Source organism: Labrus bergylta, chromosome 3 (assembly GCF_963930695.1).
Source record: "Labrus bergylta chromosome 3, fLabBer1.1, whole genome shotgun sequence".
NCBI lineage: Eukaryota > Metazoa > Chordata > Actinopteri > Labriformes > Labridae > Labrus > Labrus bergylta.
The window spans coordinates 15,976,741-16,003,696 of NC_089197.1; the positions used below are offsets into that span (position 1 = coordinate 15,976,741).

Below are 26,956 nucleotides of genomic sequence, written 5' to 3' on the forward strand. Positions count from 1 at the left end.
TTGTAACAATATATTTGATAAAGTATGTCCAACAAAAATTCAAAAAACAAAAAACATTTTTTTAAATTATTTAATTATTCATAATTATAAAAAATGTCATTAAATAGTTACTTTACTTGGCAATGAAATGCCTCTTTATAATTCCGTTTGAACCTGTTTGGATTTACAGCCAATGGTTTAAAAACTTCTATTTGACAAACTTTATTTTGGCGGGTTAAACCGGAAGTGTGCTTCTCTTCCCCTGTTCGTGCTCGCTTGACGGGTCGGTTGGAGCGGGACCGTGGATCACACCGCTGACAGTTGGGTTAACTGGGTTAGTGTACTTATCTGATCACTTTCGCTTTGGGCTTCAGTTACCGATCGGCCTATATTCAAAAGGTTTAGCACCGCGGGAGGGCAGACTCTTTATGAAGCCAACAAAAAGACTCTTCCGTGACCATGCTGAAGTTACCCGAAGCGACACTTTGCCTTTGTTTGTTGACTGTTTTGAAGTCACTTGTTTTGTTGGGGACTTGTTCGCCGGCTCACTTGAGAGGTTTTGGTAAGTTTTTTGCTTCAAGTTCCAGCCCTTTGCTTTAATTTCTGCGTCACTTATCTCACATTACCATGACTAAGCCGTCTGCGGGGTTCACTTTCGATTCACTTGGATAATAGTAACTTGTCCGCAGAAGCGCGACCCTACCGAAGACAAAAGCTGCAAACATGCGAGCTGTAGCCTACAACAAGTTGAAACAGATATGAGCGAAGCTTTTAAGTTAAATTAGTGAGTTAGTCAGTCAGCCAGTTAGTTGTTTTTCCATTGTTCCCATCCCCCAGCAAGTGTGATGCCACTGCGTATTGTGACAGGTCAAACGAATTGCAAACTCATCCCTCCCTCCTTCTAGCTCCTCTGTGCAAGTCATGTGTTTCACAAGTACACATCATTATATTTTTATGCAGGCTGGCTTCTGTGTAAATGCTCATTAGAAGCACTGTAAGCCTGCTGCAATGCTACAGGCCTTCAGTGTAGCAGTGATCTTGTTTTTCTGTTTTAGAAAGTCTGTTCCTGCATGTTTGCTTCATGGTCACCTTCTTTAAAATCCCCCACCAAGAAGACTGTAGAGTTCATTTAAATCCTTCTCCACACTCAAATCTGGTGTAAAGTAACTTGATGTGTATTTTGAAATTAAATTGAATGAGACTGGGTATTAAATACTGGAATTAGTCCCTTTTAAAAAGCCCGACTGGGACAGTTGCAAAGATACTGCGCTTGTTTTTCTTACCCAAAACTTTTAGAGAAGCACTATTTTATCCAATTATTGTCAGCTATTGAATTGTTAAAAGTATTTTAAGCAATTTATTTATTTATTTTGTAAATAACTTCTTTTTTTTTAAACTCCCATTTATCAAATAACTGCAAATGTTTTCTGGATTATTTCCTCCTCGTTTATGGAAACATATTCTATTATTTTTTTTTTTTTTGGCAGGGCATAAATTATCAAGGCTAATTGAAAAGAATAAAACAAATGCTCAAAAATCAGTTGTCAACACCAAATATAAATATTGACTTCCATTCCAAATATTGTCTTTATCCCTTTAGGGATCTCTTGCCAGTAAGAAAGAATTAAAAACAAGCTCATTCATTTGAAAATGGTCTGCCATTTTTTTTAACAGCATTAACGTGGTCCCTAAGTGCTGTTTTTCACATTTCTAATATTAAAAAAAACACTTAAATTCCCCCTTAAATACTAAAGAAATCAGGCTAAATTGTTGCTACATTCCTGTGAATGCTACTCTGTCAAAGTTTAGTCATTTGAATAATACATCAAGGATTGGTGTTTGTGATTTTGCCCATAAAGCCTACAACATATATATATTTTGGAAGTCATTTTAGATGACAAACTGATGGTAGAAAAGCGTCCATGTCTTGATGGTAATGGAAGGCTTTCGGCAGATGTTGGTAGTTCATTTTTTAAAATGTGTTGTTTTCTGTCGCCACAGATGAGGATGCTTTCACTATCCAGCACGCCAGCACAGAGAAGTGCCTGGGTACTGAGGCTTCCTCAGACTTGAGTCTCACTGCCTGCGACCCAAACAGCAGGACCCAGCTGTGGAAGTGGGGATCTGGTCACCGGCTCTTTCATGTGGCCACGTCCCTCTGCTTGGCGTTGGACGTCCCCTCCAAGACGCTGTTCCTGGTGGACTGCGGCCACAACAACATGCTGCGGTGGCGCTGCGTGGATGGGATTGTCTACACTGTTTATCAGATGGGTCTTGCTGCCAGTGATGGCAAAGTTGTCGCCAAACGGGACGCTAATGATACATGGGTCAGAGGAGGATCTCAAGACAACATCTGCCAGAGACCATATCGTGGTTAGTGTGGTTTCCTTTGTCTTAACAGAGAGAGAACATTTTTCACACACTGAAGATCTGAGCACTGTTTGAAGTGCTGCAAGCCGTCCATTACGGAGCTCTGTGGCCTCTCTAATGCAGTCAGGAAATCAAAGTGCCGTTAAATTGAGTTTGTGCTGAGTACAATATCTTATATTCTGTCAGAGAATCCACCTCCTGAATGTGATTTTATTCCTACCTCGTGATGCACAACACCCTCGTGATGCAATACACCCTTATAATTAAGGTGTTATTGTCTCTGGCTTTTTTGTCACACCCTCAAACAGGTTCTTGTCCATTTTAGACCAAGCTCAACACTTACATTGTCTTCATTCCGGTGAATTTCTGCATAATAAAGCCAGGAATCTAAACAGTGTTTTAAATTCCTCTTGAAGGTTAGGGCATTTTCTGAAACCTCTGTATCATAAAAGTAACGTTTCCTTTGAATTTGGGGGGGGGGACAGAAAGATGTTCAAATTTTCCGAACAGCTTTAGGGCAGGGCACAGTCAGACGTGTGTCATAGCACCTTTGTGTTGCATTCAGTGCAACAGAACAAATTACTTTCACTTTTATTTCTGTGCGACTGAGCTGAGCCAGTCTTGTGAAATAAAACACGCCTGGGATGTTCGGCCTTTATTTGTAAGAGACATAAAGTTGCATTGTGTCACTCACAATGTGTGACTTGGTACCTCAAAAGCAAGTATTGTCAAAACATAAACAGGTTGTGTACATCCACTTGGAAAAAAGCTCAGGATTTAAAGTTTTTTTTAACATTTAATATAAAAGGTCACATATTATGCAACACTTCACCATGTTTCTCTAACACTAATATGGGTCCCTATTCTGTCTACAAACCCCACAATTATGAGAAAAGTCCATCTCCTCCATCTTTTGCCTGCTCAACTTTTCAGAAAATGTGTGCTCAAACATTCAGTTTGGAGATTTTCCCTTCATGACATCACAAAGGGCAGTAGCCCCTCCCCCAGCTGGGTGACACTCCCACAGATGGGTGTTTGTTCTGCCCTCTGAGTCTGCCTTCTCACCGTAAACAATTGGGCATGGAGCTAGAGAGCCCGAGCCACATCCCCTTCCAGAGAGGGGGCGTGGTCAGACACAGCTCATTTACATTTAAAGTTACAGACGCAGAAACAGCCTGTTCTGAGCAGGGCTGAAATAGAGGTGTTTATAGACATGATCAAATAGAGGATCAGAGTGAATATTTAACAAGAAACTTCACAGACATGTTTTGGTGAGGTCTGAGACTTATTTACACTTGTTAAAAAGGATGATAATATTTGACCTTTAATGTTGTCTCTGTTATTCAGAAGGCCCTAAAATAAGTGTCAGTGGTATTTTCTCCCTTTACAATACAGCGTCATAAAAAAAAAAAACTGAATGGAGAGGATCAAGACAGACATGACGATGCATCAACAGGCTGCTTTTTCTCAGCTGCTTTGAGATGAAATATTTGCACCTGTCTGAATGTAATCCGTTTCTGAAGAAACCTATATTTATTGTAAGATGAAGAAACTATTACAAATGCTTCTAAACTGTGTCAAACAAACAAACAAACACGTTTCTGACCACCAAAGCAACACGTTTTTGTTTATTGTTGTTTCTAGTCCATGAAGTGGTTTTAAGTATGCAACAATACACTAAATTTCACTTTCAACTAGTAACTGTCCTGATGTGTTTTTCCAGAGATTAGTAACAGGTCTCTAACTTCTCCTTTACTTTACTTCTCTCTCCTGTCCGTGCAGTTGTCCACACCACTGATGGGAACTCTGTTGGTGCTCCCTGTGAGTTCCCCTTCAAATTTAACACCAGTTGGTATCACGAATGCCTCCCGGATGAAGATTACCCTGGACTGTCCTGGTGTGCCACCAGTTCGGACTTTGACCGAGAGGGAAAGAAGGGAACCTGTCTAACACCAGGCATGTTCCACTTTTTATGTTAATGATATTATAACTTATATAACATTCATTGGCCCTTTTTAAAATGTTGCTTTGTGAAAATCTTCACTTGTCTCGATTTCTCCTAGCTGTTTCTAGATGTTTCTGTTATAAATATGTTTAATAAATTAAAGCTCCTCAGACTTGCACTGACGCCGTCTCTCTGACTCTATAGAGGAGGGTTGCCAGGCTCTGTTTTCTGGACCGGTAGGGGACTCCTGCTATGAGTTTGTTTCTACGGCCGCCGTGACCTGGCAGGAAGCTTTGGATTCATGTCGGAGTCAGGGGGCCGACCTGCTGAGTGTGACTGAGCCGGAGGACCTCCACTCCAAAACCTGTAAGAAAGATTTATTTTCATTATGTGGTAATCTTAACTTCATTATCTCCAGCTATGACCTAAAAAAAACTCTACGTCATTAACTTCACAACGTATTTGATCAGCATCTAAACTCCTTTACAGCTCTTTATGGAGGTTGAAAAGGAGAATAAGGACCAAATTTAAACTCTAAATATTCATCTGACCTGTGGGTCTCAAGGCCCAGGAATCATATTTTTACTGCTTGAGATCTTTGAGGAAAAGCGTTTTCTTTGAAGGACCCTCCCTGCCCCCTCTGTTTGAGTCACATATGATTTAAAGAGACAGGACAGAAGATCAAACATCCGTTTAATTTAAGGCCTGAACACCACTTGTAAAAAAAGTAGATAAAGGTTTATGTTCTATCCCTTACTCTCATAAAAACATGTTTTAAGTGTAAGTCAGCCAGTCTTTTAAAAGATGTAGTCTTCTTCTAAATGTCTCTGTGAAATGACTTCGTCTGTTCTGTTACTTCCTCTTGTGGCTTGTCTTTTGTTTTTGTCATTTCTTGTAATTGTCCTTGGAAGAAAACCAAACAGGAATGTGAAGTGAAGCTAGAAAGACGAAAAAACCACCTTCAAGTCTGTGAGGCTTCCCCACATTTACACTTCGATCTCATTTAGAACAACTTCAATGTTCTGCAAATCAACTGCAGCCTTGTGGTGTACACAGCTCACCAGGTTTTGTGGTTAACTAGTGTTTGTTCGGCACACTATGTGGCAGTTGGAAAGTAGTGCAAGCCTGGATGTTGAGATGGCTCTCTTTTTTTTCTCGAGTTTCTCTAAAGTTTTTTCTTCCTCTGTTGATTCTCTCTAGTATAGTCCTAAATATTGCCAGTTTGGGGAAGTTGTAAACAACATCTCAATAGAGAGAGTGTGAGCAGCAGAAGTTCCTCTTAAAGGCAGACTGTCAGTCCTTCATCAAACACTGACATTGACATTTAATACAAACTCTTTTTTTTTTACTCAAATTCTTTGTTGACCTGGGTCGTAACAGGAAACAGTTTGTATTCTTTTATCTTTTTGTTAGATTATTATTTTTTTAGCTGCTATGCCTTTATTTTGATTAGAAAGTGGATAGAGTAGGAAAAGCAGGGAAAGAGAGAGAGCGGGGAATGACAAGCGGTAAAGGAGCTGCAGGTCGGACTCTGTGTATTGCCTCTGTGCAATACACAGAGACAATACACAGAGACATAGACATAGGTCATAGGTCAGTGGGGCGTGACCTAACCGCTAGGCCACCTGCAGCCTCCAGTTGATATTCTTATCAGTTATTTCTCTCGTGTCTCCAAAGTCAACGTGATAACTCGTGAAATTGTGGGCTTATAATTTCCTTTTGGTAACTGTGTGACCCTGTATGCTGTCCTGTTGCATTGTGCAGTTTTGGCCGGCCTTGACAGAATGCCCGAGAGGATGTGGATCGGCCTGCACCAGTTAGACACCTCTCAGGGCTGGCAGTGGTCAGACGGCTCGCCTCTTTCCGTCCTGCGCTGGGAAACAGGTGATGATGGTTACTGTGTTCCTCTCTTCTCCCCCTCCCCCGCCTTTGTCTTCCCTCTGAATTACTTTCAGTTATTTGCCTTATTGAAAATGAAAAATGACTCTTGAAGGTAAAAAGGTGCAGAGATTTTAAAAAACGTGGAGCGCCTGTTAGTAATCCCAACGCTTCCAGCAACACTGAGTGGCGGCTAGGGCATCACAATTATCCCTCTGCTTTACTGTCTGCCTCCCCTGAAGCGTCAAATAAAGATGAACACAAAACATTCAGAAAAGATTCTGCAACTTAATGAGCAGGAAACTGTTCTACTGAACCACTTTCTGTTCCCTGAAACACCTGCTCCTCTGAGAAATAAAACCTGCCTCATGCTGTGAGCTGCTGTTGGTGCTACCCTTTTAAATAAACGACTAAACTGAAATGTGGTGACAGTCCGAGAAACAATGAGGCTAGTGTTAAGAGAAGCTGATTGTGCCTTGTTTTTGGACACAGTGTGGCATGGGGATTGTTTTGCGTAGCTGAATAACCCATTAATAGCTCTGAATGGAGGGCTTTATGAAAACCTCGTAGCTATTGTGTTATGTTAGCTGTCTGTTTTTCTTACACTGTATTTGAATTTCAGCAGCCATCTAGTCGTTTTCTGACATGAGCTCCTTGAGGTCACTGCCCTTCACAACATGTCCATGTTTCTACCAGCAGCACGGTGTTGGAACTGTTACAGCAGCTTCCAACATTTTCTTTGATGATCCCCTATGTCTTGCTGTCACAGTCAGTGTGTCATTTTATTTTGTATTTGCCGTGTGTTTGACAGGAATGCCAGCGTCATCTTCGATTGATGAGTCAGACTGCGGAGTCCTGAACTCCAATCAGAATTATGAATCTGAGGCGTGCAGCTTTCGGCTGCCATACATCTGCAAGAAAAAAGTCAACGCTTCTGACACACACACAGAAACAACAGGTTGGTGAGCTGCTTCCCTTCACCTTCGCTCTTCACATTTCCTCTTAGACCTTTTTACAAAATAAAACCAACCATCCAGAGCCATGCTAGCAGCTCTTTGAGGTTGCACTCAATGCTAACATGTTGATGCCAAGCAGGTATAATGTTAAGCTTCTAAGTAGCGGTGGGGGAAAAAACAAACAATTAATTTAAAAATCAAGATTCTTATCTTGTGAGATTATACATAGATTCATAACTTCCAAAAATCTTTTTTTTTTTCTTTTTTTGGCTAATCAGTCACTCCCTGCTAAGTGCTGAAGCTAGCTCTTTAACTCAGTAGAATGCCAAATGGAGCAGCAAGAAATTCAGCCAGCCTCACAGATGACTGGAGTAGATCCTTAATTATGTACTAATTCAAAAATAGACTCAATCATGAATCCAGAATCCTTTTGAACCGAAAATAGATTCTGAATCGAATCGTGACCCCAAGAATCGAAAATGAATCGTGACACACCCAAAGATTCCCAGCCCTCCTTGTTAGTATTTGTTACTAAAATAAAGTACACTTTAAGCTGACTGGAGGACATCCACTTTGTAATTTGAAGTCTTGGACATAAATAACTTGACATGTTAGCATGTTAACATTTTAGACAATGCATCCATGACTTTAGAGACATTTCAGTCCAAGCCACTATTGTGAACCTGATGGTGCACAACAGGAAATGTTTACTAAATTAAATGGGAATGATTCCAATATCATGATGATGCAGGCAAGACTGGAGCGTTGGACTGACTAACCATGTAACGCTGTAGTTTTGTTTCTTTTTCTTACATTTCTGGTTTCTCACAGCAGTAGTTTATCTCTTTATTGCGAAGCGCCAGTCGACCCCATTCTAACTTCCTCCATTTGTCCAGATGGAGACGGCTAACTCATCAGCTGAATGCGTCCCTCCTGTTTCTTTGTTTCCGATCGTTAAACTCTTTTAGGACAAGTTGTGATTTTGAGATGTGCCTTCCTATGCTCCCTCTGTACAGAGTCTCTGGTTTATAAAGAAACAGTGTGTCAAAAAGGCTGGGTCCCATGGAACGGCTGGTGCTACAAGTTAGTGAAAGACACACCTCGAGACTTTACGGCCGCCCAGCAGCACTGTAGCCTCGTGGAGGGAGGAGGAGGGGGCTCCCTGGCCAGCTTTCACTCCATAGACAGCAAAGAGATGATCAGCACTAATTTCCATGCCGGTAAAGCAACACATAAAAAAAAACAAAAAAAAAACACCATTGTATGTGTCCAGACCCCTGCCCACACTGTTTGATTGTAAAGTCTTCATACATGATTCTCCTCTGTGTGTGTGTGTGTGTGTGTGTGTGTGTTGTGGTCTATCAGACGGCCTGTTTTTGGACGTGTGGATCGGTCTGATTGGGGCAGGTGTAAACTTCACAGTCTTCAAATGGATTGACAAGGCACCTGTCACCTTCACCTACTGGGACCGAAACCAGCCAGTTCAACCCATCGAGGACACCAGCTGTGTTGTCTACTCTGGAGAGGTGTGTGTGTGTGTGCGTGCGTGTACTTATGTAAAACCCCATCCATTGTTGGGCCTGTTTGTAGGGAGTGTGTGTGTTTCTTTCTTCTTTTGATCTTCTGTAAAAAAAAAAAAAAAAAAAGTTTCTTTGTACAAGGGTTGCAAAATCAAACTGCGTCTGCTCTCTACAGCTCCATGCTTGGCAGGTTAAGGGCTGCACAGTGAAGCAGCCTTTTTTGTGTCAGAAGAAAGGAGAGGTTAACGAAACTGCGACACAGGCCGGATGTCGCTTTGAGGATGTGAGTGTTGGCTAACCTTAATGAACATTTAAACATTTAAAAGTGTTTCCAAAGACAGATGCAGCATTTGTTCATTCCCTCACATGTTTGCAAGGCCTCCCATGAATACAAATCTTGACCTACATGCATAGGTTAGCAATAATCATTAAACGTCTAATCCTGTAAGAGATGTAGTTAGCCATACATGTGTATTAGATATGCAGTCATCATTAGCTGTACGTTATAGGTGTGACATAATTGAGTAGTACAAAAGTTCAGTACAAAAACAAAATATTGATTGGATTGCTCTCTGTTTTTCTTTCCATTGGTAACAACTGAGTATCAGAAACAGTGACTGTGCATGAAAGTGATGCGCTGTAAATTGATTGTGGCATAAATAATTAACAGTATCTTGCTGTTGTCATTCCCTCAGGGTTGGAGGAGGCACGGCAACTCCTGTTATCAACTGAACACCAAACAAGTGTCCTTCAAAGATCGCTGCAACATCACTATAAGAAACAGGTAAGGCTTTGTGCTTCTGGGGACTGACACTGATCAGCTGCTGCACACCAACCATTTCAGACTTCCATTTCTGCCTGTATGAAAAGGGTATCATTCATTTATCACACATGGTTCTGAAACACGTCGGCTCACTTTTCTGTGTTTGTTCAGAATGAGTCACTCACATTTGACTGTTCTGTGCAGGTTTGAGCAGGCCTTCATCAGCCGTCTGCTGACTGAGCAGTTCAGCAAAGAACCTCAGTACTTTTGGATCGGGCTGCAGGATATTAACAACACGGGGGAGTACCAGTGGCAGAACCAGGATGGATCACCGGGTGTGGTTTCATACACCAACTGGGGCTGGTTTGAACCAAGTTAGTACAAACACCACCTCTTTTGTTTGCTCAGTACCTTAAACGGGACTTATCTGTTATGGGCTGCACTTGATTCTCTTTGAGAAATATTGTATTTCTTGTAGTTTTGTGGTTCTGACTAATTCATTTACTGAAAGAAATTTCAAGTGTTAAACCTTAAAAGTCTGTCAAAAATGTCTCAGACTAGTAGTTACATGTATGTTAATATGCATTTTACGTGTGTGTCAATGTGTTTGACTCCTGCCTTTATGTTCATTTGGGATCTGCATTTTTTTTTCATACTGTAAAAACACAATATACGTGTATGCAATTTCTCCCAATGAAAGTAACTTCTTTTTGTCTTATCAAAATGTGTTTTTCAGGTCACGACGGTGGTTGTGCGGTGGTTTCCACTACTAAACCTCTGGGCAAGTGGGAGGTGAAAAACTGTACCTTTTTTAAGGCTGGTACCATTTGTCGAATAGACCTCAGTCCACCTCCACCTCCAGACGTAGAGCCGAACCTCAACATGAGCTGTCCTAATGGATGGCTGTCCCAACCAAACTATAAATACTGCTACAAGGTGTGTGTGTGTTTATAACTGTGACTGGGTAGTACGGTTCTAGTAGAAATTTAAATGAAGAATTCGGGGGGGGGGCAATTGTGCTTCAGCCCGGTACGGAGCAACCGAGCCTAGTGTGAGTGCGCCCTTATTGTACAGGAAGTCACTTCTGACTTTACAATCTGCTCCAGTCTGTTACTGTGAAAGAACAGGTTCAGTATCTGCTCTTCATCGTTGTTTTACCTTCTCAGATGTTTCATGAGGAAAGGCTGAGCAGGAAACGCTCCTGGGAGGAGGCTGAGAGGTTCTGCCAGGCTCTGGGAGCACACCTGCCCAGTTTCACCAGTAACGCTGAGATGAGGACTCTGCACAGCATCATGAGAGAAACCATCAGGTAGGGTTTTCACACACATGCACTTTTAAACTATTATTTCTGAGGCTATAAGGCCAACACCCCTTTCAAAATATAAAACTTTAAATAATTAAAATATATACATATATATATGTTTTCTCCTTGAATAAGATTGATCATGTGTAATGGCTGACTGTGTTTTTGCTCTGTGTGCTTGTTGCAGTGATAATCGCTACTTCTGGGTTGGCCTGAATAGGAGAAACCCGGCTGATCGTTCCTGGCAGTGGAGCAATGGCCAGCCTGTAAGTATAACCCCGATCTTTAATCCAAATCCCTGTGGCACAGATGGCCTAGTGGTTAAATCACGCCCCATGTACGGAGGCTGTGTTCCTCACAGCAGGTTCGAGTCTGGTCTCTGGCTCTTTGCTCCTTACTCTCTCTCTTCCTGGTTTCTTCTATCCACTGTCCTATCCTATAAAGGTGAAAACCCCCCAAAATACATCTTTAATCCTCATCCCTCACATATTCTCAGAACATTTATTTTTTTTATATTTTTGAGGGCTTTTCAGTTTAAAAAAAAAAAAAAAAGTCAAGCCTTAAAATTCTTTAAAACAGATCATCAATAACCTTTCTTAGTTTACTGTAGTTCCTAGTTTGTAGCCCTACAGTATAGCATCTCTAGTTTTCTCCAACTCTCCATATGTGGTTTAATCAGACTTATTGCAGCACAAATGTTTTTTTTCCCTCATGCTGAATCTGTTTATTCATGTCTCCATAGGTGTCAATGGATGTTTTGCACCAAGATTTCCACGAGGACGATGCGTACAGTCGTGACTGCGCTGCATTCAAGGTGGGCTGGGTGGATAAATACTAAATGGTGAACTAAATTATTCTAAATGTAATAGAGAGTTTTCTTGTTTAGCCTCTTATCTCTTGTTTATTATAGTGCCTGATCTCGGATTAAAGGCCATTTGCTCAGCTGTTTGTGGCAGTCAGCAGAAGAGCTACTGCTGAAATATGACCCCCTTTTGCATTACTGATTTCATGTTCTTCAAGCTCTCCTGAAACAAATCTCAGAAATCCCAGCCAGACAGAACACACACACACACACACACACACACACACACACACACACACACACACACACACACACACACACACACACACATACACAAGGGACACATCCACACATCTGACTGTGTTGTCAGATAAGCACTTCTTCTCTCCTTAACTATCTGCGGTGTCAGAGTTGTGATGTTGCTTTTGTTGTGTTCTTCTTCTTTGATGATAAACAAACGGTGTCCTCTTCAGACAGCGAAGAGCACGTTGAAGCACCTCTTTGTGTATCTGCTCCACGACTTGCCTCCCACACCGTTCTACTCCACACCATTTCACTGTGACGCCAGGCTGGAGTGGGTCTGTCAAATACCCCGCGGTAAGAATACCAGCACTGCTGTGTGTGTGTGTGTGTGTGTGTGTGTGTGTGTGTGTGTGTGTGTGTGTGTGTGTGTGTGTGTGTGTGTGTGTGTGTGTGTGTGTGTGTGTGTGTGTGTGTGTGTGTGTGTGTGTGTGTGTGTGTGTGTGTGTGTGTGTGTGTGTGTGTGTGTGTGTGTGTGTGTGTGTGTGTGTGTGTGTGTGCCAGAGTAAAGGATGTTTGTTAGTAATAAAGTGAACATAGGGATTCCTCCACATGTGATTTCAAAGTGTACGGCATTATAAATGACTCTGTTGGAGCACAACATAATGTTTTTACTTTTTCAGTGTGGTTGTATTCTGCATCTTACTTTCTTTGTTGATGCGTCTACAGGAAAGACACCAAAGGAACCAGAGTGGTATAATCCCGGTAATGACCTTTTTTTTTTTTGTCAGTATCTGTGTTAAAATTCTATTGATTTTTTTTTTGATCGAGTAAGTTGGCTCAATCAGTGATGTACTTGGTGAATAATTTCATCCTTGCAGAAACATTTGGTCGTTACGTGTCTGTCATGATTTAAGTGCTGTTTTTGTTCATTTCAGACGGGCACCACGAGTCGTCCATCTTTGTAGATGGAGCAGAGTTTTGGTTTGTGAAAGAGCCACGGCTGACTTTTGAAGAGGCCCAGCTCTTTTGCAGCGCAAATGGAAGCAAGCTGGCTGCACCGATCGGTTCAACGGCTGCCAGACGAATCCATGACTACATAGTGGAAGTAAGTGACAGGAGACTGTATCTCATAGGAATGTTGTCAAACCAGATAAACCCCCGCTCCTCGTGGTTATATTTGCTACACCTGTTTCGCTCTGGGTATTAGGATAACTGAAATGTTTACAGTAAGAACAGTGGAAGGTTACTTATCAAAAATCTTTTTATCTGAGACAATGGGCTCTTTATTTCAGTCAGAGGTAGGAAATGCAGGCGCCTCAGTTTTTAATTGCGTATTTTTCAGCTGAGATGAACACTGTCACCATGTGTTTGGACTAGCAGTACCGGTAGCTATAAAGCGTAATAATAATAGGAAACATGATTTATTATGCATCATTTATGTAGCAGGTTTCAAAGTGCTTTACAACATCAACAAGTTAATAAAACAGCATGGATTGATTGAAAAGTAAGAATAAAAACGGATAGTAGTAATTGTAAAAATTAGCATGAGCTATTGCTGACAATGAAACATCTTTATTGGGCTGAAAAATGTCTACATTTTACTTTCCAGACTTATTTGATTTGACACATAAGCCATGGTTAGCCAGGCATGCTGTTGCATTGAGCTTAAGCTGGAGAAGAAAACAATGTCATTAAATGACTCACTCTCTTAAGGACACCTGTTTTGTACAGACATAGACAGCACCCTCCATCATTCAAACTCTGCATGTTCTCAGTACAGCCTTTATTTTAGCCTCATCCGAAAGACTCCAGCCTAGAACTTGTGTTAGGAGCTGAAGCTTGGCAGCGCTTTTGAGGCTTTGTTTGGACAGTGCTGTTTCAGGGTGGAGTTGAGAAAATGATCAATTCCAAAACAATTTCAATGCAGTTATGTGGTTAAAGAAGTGTTATAGTCGAGACTACACTAACCGAAACCAGAGTGCTCCAAGAGGGAGACAAGACTAAGACATTAATGGATCGAGACCGAGCCAAGACCAAGGCAAGGCGAGACCGAGACAATTAATATCAATGTCAGTGACCGGTCTTGATTTAAAATCCAGACTCTGCCCAGTCTGAGACCAAGACAACACAGAGTAAAAAATGTTTACGATTCCGAGACAAGACCGAGACCGATTTTCGAGTACTGCAACACTTGTTTGGAGTGTTGTTGATTTTTTTTTTTACTTTTCACAGTTCACCATGTTCTCCTTTTTTCTCTCTGTGAGCATCTGTAGTTGATTAGAAAGACATAATAACCTGAGTAATTCTTTCCTCTTTCTACTGGTAATGGAGCAATTTTTCATGAGATCACAACTGGAAGCAATAAATACAAAGCAGAACAAATTCTTCTGCTTGACTAACCACGAGGGAAACAATAAAAACATGAATATACAAAACACTTGTAGACACTTCCCTTGAAGAACTCCCTGACATGCTTTTAGTATGTTTATGTAATAAGAGTCAAACCTTGTATTGAAAAAGGTATTTTCTTGGTGAGGTATATTTTCCCATGTTCACACTCATGTTTTTGTTGTTTTCTTGAATGTGCTATATGCTGCCTGCTTGATGTTCTCTTTGAGATTACAGCCTCTTAAGTTCAAGTGTAAAGCACTTTATAAACTCTTTATCATTTTTCTTTATGTGAACAGAAGTCGAGTTCCTCCAAGCATAGCTGGTGGGTGGATCTGAGAGAGCCTGGGAAGATATTCCCCATGACGTAAGCCCAGAACACTCACTAACACAACGGACCAGATGTTAATGCTGCCAACACTGATGTAATTAAAATTAGAAAAATGTAATGAAATCTTTGTTTTTCTTCTAGGTACACCCAGATGTACTTTTATCACTCCCTTTTCCTGGGCCAATGCACCTCCACTAGTCCTGAAAACTATTTCCCAGGTGAGTAAGGATGATAGTGTTTCTGAACAGTCGAGGAGGATTCAGGGATTTATTCACTTTAACGATCACTTCTCACTCAGTCACTCTCAAACAGTTGAAGAAATGGATCATGCATATTGATGAAAAGGTCACTTACTTTTGGCTTAGTTGGATCTGTATCAATATCACACAGCTTTGGGATAATATGATAATGCAAGAGAGTCAAATGTATCCAATGTAGTTTTCTTTGCCAATAGAAAACATAATACCTAATAAAAAGGGTTCACTCCACCTAAAACTTGACGTTCCAGCCGATTGAATCTGTGAAAAGAAAAAGACAATAAAGTCCCTAAAGCGTATTTTCTCAATCAGCATGTCAGCATGAGAGAGAGAGCTGTGTGAAAACAAAGAGTTCTGCCAAAATGTGATTTGTTTTTGGTTGTTTGGCTGAAAATATGTTTTATTTTTGTTTTTATTTTGACTCTTCTCACTGGTTTAAAGAGGGCAGGACAGGGTTTTGTCAGATCCAAAGACAGTTTACTCAAAAATATGCTCTGAATTTTAAACACAGCCCAAAAGTGAGAATTTAGAAGATGTATTTTATTGATCCTGAGCTGGTGGGGGGTGGGGGGTTGGTGCCTTGCTCAAGGGCACCTCGGCAGTGCTCAGGAAGTGAACTAGCACCTCTCCAGTTACCAGACCAATTTTCAGATTTGGTCCGCATCGGGACTTGATCTGGTAATCCTCTGGTTCCCAACCCAAGTCCCTACAGACTGAGCTACTGCCGCCCAGCTGTATTTAAAAACTGATATTTAAAATAATGATGAGGTTACTCACAACTCAGCTTAAAACAACAACAAAAAATAACAACAACAAAAAAGAAAATAGTCAAATGTTTTGGAAACTTGTTCAGAGCAGCGTGAGCCAGAAAAAAAGAAAGACATAAACTCGACTTTAATCATTTCAGAGAGCAAAAAAAAACTCTGATGAACATTACCGTATGTGATTTGAGAGGCTGGGACTTCAGTCTCTTTTACTAATCCACACATTTCTATCACATGTTTACTTGCAGAGCATGAGCGCAGTTGTCGCCAGCGATTGTCTTTTGTGTGCGAGAGACACAACATCACGTCAGTGGAGATAAACCCTCTGGAGCCGCAGCCCGGAGAACTGCCATGTGGAAACAACTCTCTGTCATTCAGAAACAAGGTGTGATCCTTGTTTACCTTTAGACACTGCACAAGCAAAAACAAGACAAACTCGTATTCTAACATTCTAATATACGAGCAAGCCAAATAGCGCCGGAGATGTCAACTAGTTTCCATGACGATGAAATAGAAATGTACATACAGACAAGTCAACTTTCTGACAAATTTCGACAGAATTTCAAGCAGTGCCCCTGAAAGAGTGGGCTGTTCTCACATGCACCTCACAGCGGGAGGCTGACCCTGTTGGACGGGAGGGGTGGGGGGGTGGGGGGGTCTCAGGAGGCAAGGCATGACGTAGAAGAATGAGAGAAATGGTGGACAGAGTCCACTATAAAACTCTGTAATGAGAACTTTTGCCTTTAAATCAATTCTACCTGCAAGTCGACAAGTTTTGCAGTTTGCGGTTTTAGACGTACAAAACTGTATTGTGTGCGTATGATGAAATCGACGACTATTCTGAATGCAGCTCAAATGTGTGGCACTTTGCGACATACGTAATGAAACATGGCACACTCTCCCAACAAAACATGACTGCAAATAACGAAATACGATTCAACACATAACACTTGAAATTCTAAAAACTAGCACTGAACTTTTTTAGCTTTTTAACAGCAGTGCGCTGTCAGACAACTGTAAACAGTCTCACACACACACACACACATTATGCAGGTTAATGTTTACATACCTGTGCTGATAGTTGTTGTGCATTGCTGCGGTTTAGTGGCACAGCCCTCATAACAGCTTCATCTCCGTTCTCTAGATTAAAAAATGACAGAGCAGGCCCATTAACCCGAGCTATGGCCCCGGCTTTGCACAAGGATTTATTTACAAAATAACTTAAATTGTACATCTGAATCAGTCCTTACATATTGCTAACGTTGGTTTGCTTCAAATACAAAATGATTGTTCAGCTGGATGGATGAACATTTAAACATGTATAACTTGGAGTGGGCCCACTGAACATCTACATCTACATCTATTTCACATTTTAATGTACGTCTCTCTTTATCCATAATTCGACTCGCTAATTGTGGTGCAAAGATTTATATGTGACTTTACGACATTCATTTATATGAACCTGTTGTTTTTTAGTGCTACACTCTGATGAGGAGCCAGAAGCCTGTTTCATTCAAGTATGGCAATGATGAATGTCATTCTGTGAGGGGAACGCTAGTCACTATATCAGATCAGGTGGAGCAAGGTGAGACCACCTAATTTTATTTATTCAGTGTTTAATGAACAACACAAGCATGCTTAACTCACCCATCATGATTTAATATCTAATGTTTTTTCTCATAAATGATACATTTCTTAGAGTTAGATGCTCTTTTGAACAAAAATAATTGTTGTCCTATTGTGTGTGTGTTTGCGTGTTTGTGTGTGTTTGTGTGTGTGTGTGTGTTTCAGACTTCATCACCACTCTTCTGCCGGGAATGAGGAACATGGACAGGATATGGATTGGTCTGAAAATCAAACGTGACGACCCTGAGTGGATGGACAATTCCCCGGTTAACTACCTGAATTTTAACCCTCTGCTCCTGGGCATGCACAGGGCAATTAAAGTCAATGTAAGTGGGCGGAGTCCAAGCCTCAAACTAAGAGCATTTATGCTGCCTTACAGTATCTTTATCCATTCTGCAATGAGCATTAGATAGAGTCAATTCTTCACTTAAGCCTTTTCTTTTCACTGAAAAAACATCCAAACAGCTTTTAAATTCAGAGTCCATTTCTATTTGTCCTTGTTTTAGACATGGGATCCAGCGAGTATGGATCTGTGTGTGTTTATGATCAGTAACCCCCACTCCGCCATGCTGGGTACCTGGGACTACACTTCCTGCACACAGTATCAGCATTTAGGCGTTTGTCAGCACTATGCAGGTAACTCAATACTTCAAACCCTTTGATTTTACTGAATGGAGTTGCATGCTGTGGTTTGTCCAATTCATGTTTAATGAAAGATTTTGAAGCCTTATGTGTCGATCCTTGAAAACACATCGTAAAAGGGTAAGAATTATGCACATAGTTTGAAGCTTAAAGATAATAAGGCTGGTGCCTAGACCTGATGCCATGTCTGAGTGTGATCCAACCCAACAGTTCATCATCTCTTTCCCTCTTATCTTGAATAAAAGGCATTGTGTTCTCAGATAAATATTTATACGCCATATAACTTCATGTTCTTTAAAAACAATATTTCAGATAAACCCGAGGTGCCCAGCGTACCCAAAGAGTCCTTTAATGTCAATAACCACACCATCCTGCTACTCGCCAAAAACCTCACCTGGTTTGAGGCCTTGGAGCAGTGCAGAAGCAATAAAATGGACTTGGCGAGTGTGGCCGATACCTTCCTGCAATCCACCCTGACCGTGCACGTGAGCCGTGCCAACACACCCATGTGGATCGGTCTCTTTAGTGAAGACGTAAGTGTGTCTAAGAAGGGGTTTCCTAAATGATAATCTACAACTTAAAAACATAAAAATGGTTTAAAATGTTTTTTGTGTGGTCAGGATGGGATCCACTACCGCTGGACTGACCACAGTCACACTCTGTTCAGTCGCTGGTCAACTGATGTCACCAGCGGCTCCTGCGTCTACTTAGACACCGATGGCTTCTGGAAAGCCACAGAGTGCGAGGAGGAGCTAGGGGGCGCTATCTGCCACAAACCACATGGTGAGTTTGGATATATTATACACTTAAACAGTAATGCCTGTTCTACCTCCTCAGATAGCCAATGCCCACTTATGATGGAATTGTATTTGGTAAAACACTTTTTATAAGAGGAAAAGTTTTTCAAATCCCCACAGAAGAAAATGTGAAAGAAGTGTGTTTTTGTAATGAACCCTTTGTGTTTGTGTGGCTGCGTCTCTATAGCAGAGTGGTGAGAACTTGTTAAAGTAACATGAAGGCGTGTAGCTGAAGCAGCTTTAGCTCAGGTTGTTTATTGTACATAGTTAAAGTGTTACACTTATTAAACCCTGTTGATTCCTCTCATTAACAGGATGTAGAGTTCGTTTATGGGCCTTAATCAGTTTGGCTTAACAACAAAACAAAAACAAGCAAGTTTTGAATGAACAACTGCTGAATTATAAGTCAATCGAGTTCTTAATGTGAAACTGGATTTCCATTATGAGGCCATAAAAGAAGTTAACTGATTTGTAAACTTTTATGTTGATTGACATTTCGAGTGTAAGGAGTGTTTTGACTTTCTTTCGGCCCCCATTCTCCACTTTATTTAAATCCTTCCTGTGTATCAAGTGTCTAAATTTAAACCTCTTTTGGACCTAATTTACTAATTCACTATTTCAATACAGAGGAAAAGAAACTGATAAAAGATGGATAAAAAAAACAAAACAAAGATCATCATAGTCATCAAGTCATCAAACACATTCATATAAAAAGTGAGATTCAGGTGACATCACTTAGCATTTCCTTTTACTTGTTATTCTTTGAGAACTTTACAATTTCTTATGTCCTTAAAGGAAGAATGTGTGACTTTTTAAACCAGTAGATGTCGCCCTTGAGCACCAGCATGAAACCAAAACAAACTTCTCTTTGGCAGCACCTCCCTTATTCTAAACCCTCCACTCTCCTCCAGTGGCACACCTCCAACCCCCCTCCCCCCTCCACACGCGTTTGCAAGAGCGGAAAAAAAATTTCTTGGTTCGATCGGCAACTGCTTGTGTCCCGCATTTTTTGTGTTAGCAGGCTAATGTTGGCACACTTTGGTTAACTCATAGCTTCATATTGCACATTAATTGACACAGAATGATGATCTAAAGACACTTATGTGACATCAGAATAAGCAGTGGGTATGTTATTCTTCTTTTCTCTAGTCCTTGATTATAACAGCTTTTATACGCAGTGCCGTCCCGTCCATGTAAACATGATGTAAACACGGCTCTGACAATAACAACCAGCGGGACTCTCTCTTCTCACTCATTGTAGACAGCAGTGACTCAGAGAGACATTTATATCCAACAGGATATACTCGATTTCTGCTGTATTTGTGTGTAAAATGTTGCACATTCTTCCTTTAAATCTTTTCTCTTATGTTTTGGACCAACGGTATGCGGACATTCTGAAAATATAAAGATATGAACATGTGTGTTACAGAGGAGACCATCACCACTCCGGAGGATGTAGCAGTGAAGTGCCCTCATAAGATTAACGGTCCAAACTGGATCCCCTTCAAGAACAACTGCTACTCTTTCCAGCTGGTCTCCTCCAGATGGGAGAGTTTTAACCAGGGGAAGAGTCAACAGACCTGCCAAAAACTTCGTAAGGGATTCACGACACGTGGCAAATGTTCTTGTGGGGAGATTTAATCAGTGGCTTTAGACAGATGTTGGTTAAGCTGCAGCTGGTGATGATGATGAGGCCTTCATGTTTCAGATGCAGATGCAGAAATCCTAACCATCAGAAACGCAGAGGAGAATGATTTTATCCAGCAGCAACTCACACCATTTCGAAACTTGGTCCAGTTTGTGTGGTTGGGGATGTTCAAAGTTGAGAACGGTTTGTATTTTGTTTTAATCCTCCTACTGATGTCTATGTAGATGTGGTCACTATAAGTACTTTTAACAACATCTTGATACATTTTGTTTTGTTTTTCAAGCAGCAGTACATTATCTGTCTCAACTCAATGAACTATATGAGCAGTGATACTCTTCTCACAAGTGTTTACAGTGATTGTGTTCTTCTGTAGAGAACCAAATGAAGTGGTATGACGGCACATACGTCCAATATTCCAACTGGGCAAATGGCAGGCCAGATGTGAAAGGACCGTTCTTGGCTGGTGTTACTTTTGACAGCAACTGGATTCTCATTGAAAACCCCAGGTTATTCTCCGAGTTCAAACAACGAACAATAGTGACCTGCAAACTGGACAAAGGTTGGTGCATTACATTTGACATTCAATCATGCATCTATCCATCCACTTCTATGATGCTCTTCACTCACAACATGTTGTCTTCCTTTCCTCCCAAGAACCTAAACAGGAGTACAACCAGTCATCCAGGGACCTCCAACATTACGACAACTTGTCTTATGAGGTCATAAAGAGAAAGTTGAGCTGGTACCAGGCTCTGGAAGAGTGTGGTCAGCGAGGAGGCCACCTTGCAAGTGTTCACGACGCCTTGCACAGCGCCCATATGGAGCGTATCGCTAAGACGGACGGCTTCCCGCTCTGGATTGGGCTGTCGAACCAGGACGTAAGGGTTAAGAATAAAAAAAAAAGCATTGCTTACATCTGAGAATATAAGACACTAAAGATTGTCCAAAGTACAGTACATTCGGACTTCTTGTGCATAATTGAACCTCCAACCAGATGAGTTAACACGACAGTCCGCTGTCTCCTTGCAGGTTAGCGGCTCGGCCTACGAGTGGTCTGATGGAACCAAGTTTGACTTCAAAGCCACCGTCTCTGAATTACTGGAGGGCTCGAGCACAGGCAAACAAGAGGCCAGCTGTGTCTTTGTAACACCTTCAGGAGCCTGGGTGAGGACCAGCTGCAACACTCTGGTAGATGGAGCCATCTGCTACACCACCACCGTCACAACCCCTTCACAGAGTAAGACACCAACATGTTTAATATGTAAAACCTCATCATTCCTCCTTCATAGCATAGAGAAAGGCAATCGCTGAAGAAGTTCTGAAGAAACGAGCACCTTTGTAACAAGTACAAAAACTTGAAGCTACAGTAGGCAACATCAGTTCATTAAAACTAAATAAATCTTAAAACAAATAAAAACTTGAGTTAATATAAAAGATATGAAGTAGCAGGGAGGCAGAAGCTTTTTTCCACATGATTGTCATGTTGCTTACTGCCACTTTAAATCATTTTGTGAAAGGAAAGGAATGCAGCTAATACATCTACAATAAGTGTGTGTTTTTGTGTCATTGTTTATTGTCCATCTTGTTCCTGTCATGAATCAGGAGCCAGACTGCAGGCTGCCCCAGAGGCCAATCGCTGCCCTCAGAGCAACGGCGTGTCCATGTGGGTGCAGCATGAGGATCACTGCTATGCCTTCAACATGAGCTTCTACAACTACAGCGTGTACAGCATGCAGCAGGCCAAAGGCATCTGTCAGGGCATGGGTGAGCTGTTGTTAAGTGTATGAAGGGTTATAATTAGTATTCATCTCAAGCAACTTTAGTTCACTTTTTTTTTTTTTTTTTTTGTATTGTTCTTCCAACAGATGCTCAGCTGCTGAACATAAAATCCACAGAGGAGAACGACTTTGTCTCAAACTACATGTCTGATGATCCTCTCATCACCAGCCGAGCATGGCTCGCCATGGACTTTGATTCTCAAGGTACACCTTATCTAATTTTTTTGTAAGAGCTTTGGAAACAACACGTGTCCGATCGGCAGTTTTTCACTATTTCAATTGTGATCATATCCATGCTTTTTTTTTTCTTTTTTTTGCTGCATCGTTTTCACCCAATGGAGGCAGCTGTTGTCCTTGACAAAAGTTTCTCCTAGAAGTTGGTGGAAACAATAAATTAAGACTCATAACAGTGTTGTTGTTCATTTTAGTCAGTGTTGTATCACTATCATTACCAAGAAAGCAGAGTGCTCCTGTCGACAATGCCTACATGTACCAGGATGCACTGTGCACAAGCATCCACAGCTTCAGCCTTCCCAGACTCCTTATCTGCTCTCCTTCCTCTCAGGTAAGCCTGTGTCCTGGCAGGACGGCTCCACTCTGTCCTTTTCTAACTGGAAGTCTGAGTCCCTGCTCAATGGGAAGAAGTCAGAGCCGCGTTGTGCCGTCATGATCGCCGGAGATGAAAAAGGAATCTGGAATCTTGTGAACTGTGAGGCTAGCCACAGTAGAGTTGTGTGCAAAACTGAAGCAAGTGAGTATCACAAACATAATAAGAATAATAATAATAATAGACTTTATTTGGCATGGACATCACAGATACATTGGACGAACCAGATGCATTGTTTAAGTGTTTTAGCAAGCATGCTAGTTCTCAACACCTGTCCACAGGAGGCTTTTGAAAAGAAAACAATTAAGATAGGGAGAAAAATGATAAAACAATAAGGAGAGAATAAATAAATAGGTTGTTATGCTTAACTCAGCTGCAGCTTTATATTTAGAGATTTGACTGGCATACATTTATTTCATCATGTCATCATTAAAGCTAAAAGAACAAGTTCTGTACTTTATGGTTAACTGTGCAGATTTTGCACATTTACGCACACACAAATGTTCATCTTTAATTTCTTAGTCTCACACAGTGTCTGATTTGATAAAAAAAAAAAAAAAATTAAAAACTTGAGCTGCCCTCAAACATGACTGACGACTGACTGCCTACACTTTTTGGTCCTCAGAATCTACAGGCTCCCCCGTCGCACTCGGCCTCTTCATTGTGGTCCTCCTCGCTCTCCTTCTAACCATCGGCTTCGTCATCTATAAGAAGAAAAGATCTTACTTCACTTCTACTGTTCGCTACAAGAGGACGTTTGATGATTCGGACGCCAACAGTATTATAACAGAAACTGACTAAGCTAGCTTCATTAACCGGCCTCAGGGAGTGTCCATGTGCCTGCCCTCCTGTGCATTTTTAGTACTGTTCAGCAAGAGCGGATGCAGCCTTTTCCCACTTTTTTAAAATTATTTATTTATCCTGCTCAAGCCTGCAGACTCTCTCCAATTATGTGTTAAACTGTAAATATTGTTAGTGAATTGTGAATATCGGCCAAAACAATTTCTTAAAATGTGTGTTTAATAAGAGCCCTGTGATCTACCTAATGTAAATATGGGAGCTGAGGCTTTCTCTTAAATGTTGAACGTTGACATGGGTGGGGTATTTTTTTTTTTTCTCTTTTGTATGTAGATTGTAAAAAGTTTTTTGAGTTGATTTACAGAAGTATGCAACCTTACAAATATTCCCCTTTAGCCTCATTACAGGGGTGAAATTGCACTGATTTATGAGTGACTCCAAACTATCAGACGCAGAAGGTGCATTTATTATTTTATAATTCAAACTATTCTTTCAGTATTTTCAAATCTGCAGAAAATTGTATATCCAAAGTTACAATGTATTAATACACTTTTTAAAGGCCAGTTCACCTAAAACTACTCTCAAAAGCTTTTTCTCTTTGACCTGCGATCTTTATTCCTTTTCCCATAACGGACAGTTTATCTTTGAACACTCACACAGTGCCTCAGTGTGTCACTGAGAATCATTTTATGATGACACCTTTCTACAACAGTAAGCAAAAGGCAGACACTAAAGATATAGGTCTAGTGTAAATGTTAATTTAGATTTTATTTAAAACTTCTCAGCGTGGTTCTAGGAGTTTGAACAAAACACTGCCCTCCAGTTTTTCCCCTGAGATAAATCCAAAATCTGCAAACCTGAACAAATTACCTAAATCACTCTGGATGGAAGATTGCACTATGGTCAAAATAAACATTTGTATTCAAAGTTGAACGGTGACTTTAAACATGCAGAAAATCCTTTATGTGCCTTTTGGATCATTACTTCAGAACAAATGGGAGCCAGTTAATTGGTTACCTTTAGTTAAATTACTGATGAAGTAACGTTTGATGACCTTATCGTGTCTTTTTAATCGTCAGTTTAGAAATGATGAAAAACAAAAATCTGACATCTCTGTCCTGCTGATTATTTTGGAAAAAAAAAAAAAAGAAGAATCAGACACCTGTTTGACTTATGCGTCTGTGTATCTAGACTTTCCTATGCACTTAACTACTGAGCAAGAACGCACTTTAGAATGTCGTCGTATGTAAAAGCACAATGAGGTTTAGGGAAGTTAAAAGACGTTCAAATTTGCACTGGCCTTTGCTGTGAATGCTTTGTAAATATGTGCTGTGTGATTTATAACTGAGAATGAACCAAAGATGCTCTGATGGATCGTTTCAATGTGTAAAAGCCTGAAGTTTCCTTTCAGTTTGTAGAACTGCCTCAACGCGGCTGGTTAACCCATTCATATCAAGTTGTAAACCAAATGTTGGTGGGTTGTTATAAGTTTTATTTTATTTTTATTTCACTCCTAAGCAGATCTGTCAGCTCAAATCAGGTACAGAAGCCTTTCAATAAAAATTTCCTGTCTTCCAAGACTTGTCTCTGTCAATCATTTAAGAGTGGGATGTTAAGGTGTCACTGTAAACACCTAGGCTAAGACAGAATGTGCATTGTGATTTCAAATGTATTGAATAGTAGAGGTAATGACTCAAAGAAATAAACAACAACAGGCTACTGAGTGTAAGCGTTTCACTCGGAGGTTGATATTAAACCTCACAGGCTCAGACTTAACTATTGGTGGTTTGGATGTTGCATGTTGATGCCTGAATCAGAGTTAATCATTATTCATTCGTATCACCAAAGCTGTTCCTTGACCTCTTCCATTACTACGCAGAAATGTTTCCTTTCTCACAAGGGGTGGAGAATATTAGACGTTCTGAAATGTGTTTGAAGTGTATCTTACCTTTTCGTCTTTAGAGTATTACTGTTGAGCATTTCTAAAAGTACTTCACTGATCCGACTGAACTACGATTCATTTCCCTTCACTCCGAGTTGCGAAACAAATCAGTGATTTGGATAGCAAAACTCAGATGTGTATCCCGGCCATTTGGGTAGGCGGCAGCACTTTCAAGTCTTGTGTACATAAGATAAGATAAGATAAGATGATCCTTTATTTATCCCACAATGGGGAAATTTACATCTATTGACCTTCAGTTTAGAGAGGAGAAATCATCTCTGTACCATGTGTTTCTGACACGGGGTATCTCCTTGGGAACAAGGGGTGGGACAAAATGTGGATATGACAATGAATTGCTGTCCTGACTCGTGGTACAATTATTGAATATCTGGTGCCAGTATCATACTGACAATGCCTTTAAAAAAAATGTAAATGGTGCTCTAAACAGATTTCATTACCTATTTGACTCACTGTGTCATTACTTCATGACTCATTAATAATAGACAAAAAACATGCACACAGAATCATAATGACAAATCATCAGTGGCAATAATAATAAATAATAATCGTTGTAATCACACTCTCAGCGACTTACATCATATGGGTATTGAAGTTATTAATATGCCACACAGAGGTGGAGACAGGGACAGAATCCTTTTACAGAGAGAAACCTTTTGGATTCATTCTTTAGGTACCCTCATTCCGAATGGTTTAAATGTGGAGATTTCATTTATTAGTTTTTTGTGAAGTGACCACAGCGGTTCTTTACTGGCTATAAGACTCGAGACTGAGTACTGCTTGTTGTGGGTTGTTGATTGTGATTGTGTATGGAATGGCCTATGTACCTCGTTTTGAGGAAGCTCATGAGGGTTGGGTGTTGTGTGTTGTGGGATGTTGGGTGGAGACTCCCTCTACTGCGATGGAGGAATGCCCATCTTGGACAAAGTATAAATTAATCACACCTGTGGACGTTAGAAAAATTGCCTGTTCAACCCGCTGAAGAAGAGCATCGGCTCGAAGCGTTCGTGTGGCAATTAAATCCAAAAAATTTGGAGCACTGTCCTTATCGTTTTTCTCATTACTTCATGACTCCCCGTGAAGATGTGTGAACGGAAGTTAATTGGCCGAAGACGTTGACAGCAGGATGAAGTAAGATTAAGAAGACATCGGGATAATGTCGGACAGTGGTGAGAAGAAGCTAAGAGATGCAGCATGGTAAGAGGTGTTGCATTAATCATGTCCTTTGCCTTTTTAGGGGCATTTTATATTCTTCAGTTAATCTGACATTTTGAAATATCATTATATAGTTGCAATATTGTGCTTCAGCCACTCCACAAATGGAGGTCTGTGCTCTCAGAGAAGGACCTTAAGACGTTAAACACAGAGGTGCCGCTTATCAACAGGCAAGGCAGGCAACCGCTTGGGGCCCCAGGCCAGTAGGGGGCCCAAAATGTGCACATTTTGCCCTGCTTTGTGTTGCATGCATGATTGCTGTGAAAACCAAAATTTGCCAACGACAGTCCATAAATAAAAATTAAAGAGGAATTATCCGTCTATAGGAGAGAGAAAAAAAAAGAAACAGGAAGAGGAGTAATCATCGGGACACATGCAAACATGAT

At 40.8% G+C, this 26,956-nt stretch overlaps 1 protein-coding gene across 1 annotated transcript; it reads left to right on the forward strand.

Moving 5' to 3' along the window:
- The first annotated feature begins 263 nt into the window (after positions 1 to 263).
- ly75 (lymphocyte antigen 75) lies at positions 264 to 24,973 on the forward strand. The gene is made up of 35 exons (XM_020637957.3): positions 264 to 541; positions 1,981 to 2,352; positions 4,132 to 4,305; positions 4,499 to 4,660; positions 6,059 to 6,178; positions 6,984 to 7,130; positions 8,145 to 8,348; positions 8,494 to 8,654; positions 8,824 to 8,931; positions 9,344 to 9,432; positions 9,616 to 9,785; positions 10,148 to 10,347; positions 10,578 to 10,720; positions 10,902 to 10,980; positions 11,457 to 11,528; positions 11,990 to 12,113; positions 12,486 to 12,521; positions 12,695 to 12,864; positions 14,447 to 14,514; positions 14,620 to 14,696; positions 15,748 to 15,884; positions 16,976 to 17,084; positions 17,291 to 17,451; positions 17,632 to 17,761; positions 18,080 to 18,300; positions 18,388 to 18,550; positions 19,994 to 20,158; positions 20,273 to 20,395; positions 20,586 to 20,771; positions 20,867 to 21,090; positions 21,242 to 21,449; positions 21,815 to 21,976; positions 22,078 to 22,194; positions 22,556 to 22,741; positions 23,223 to 24,973. The coding sequence occupies exons 1-35, from the start codon at positions 439 to 441 to the stop codon at positions 23,396 to 23,398; spliced, it is 5,247 nt and encodes a 1,748-aa protein (XP_020493613.2). The 5' UTR covers positions 264 to 438; the 3' UTR covers positions 23,399 to 24,973.
- Positions 24,974 to 26,956: the final 1,983 nt, after the last annotated feature.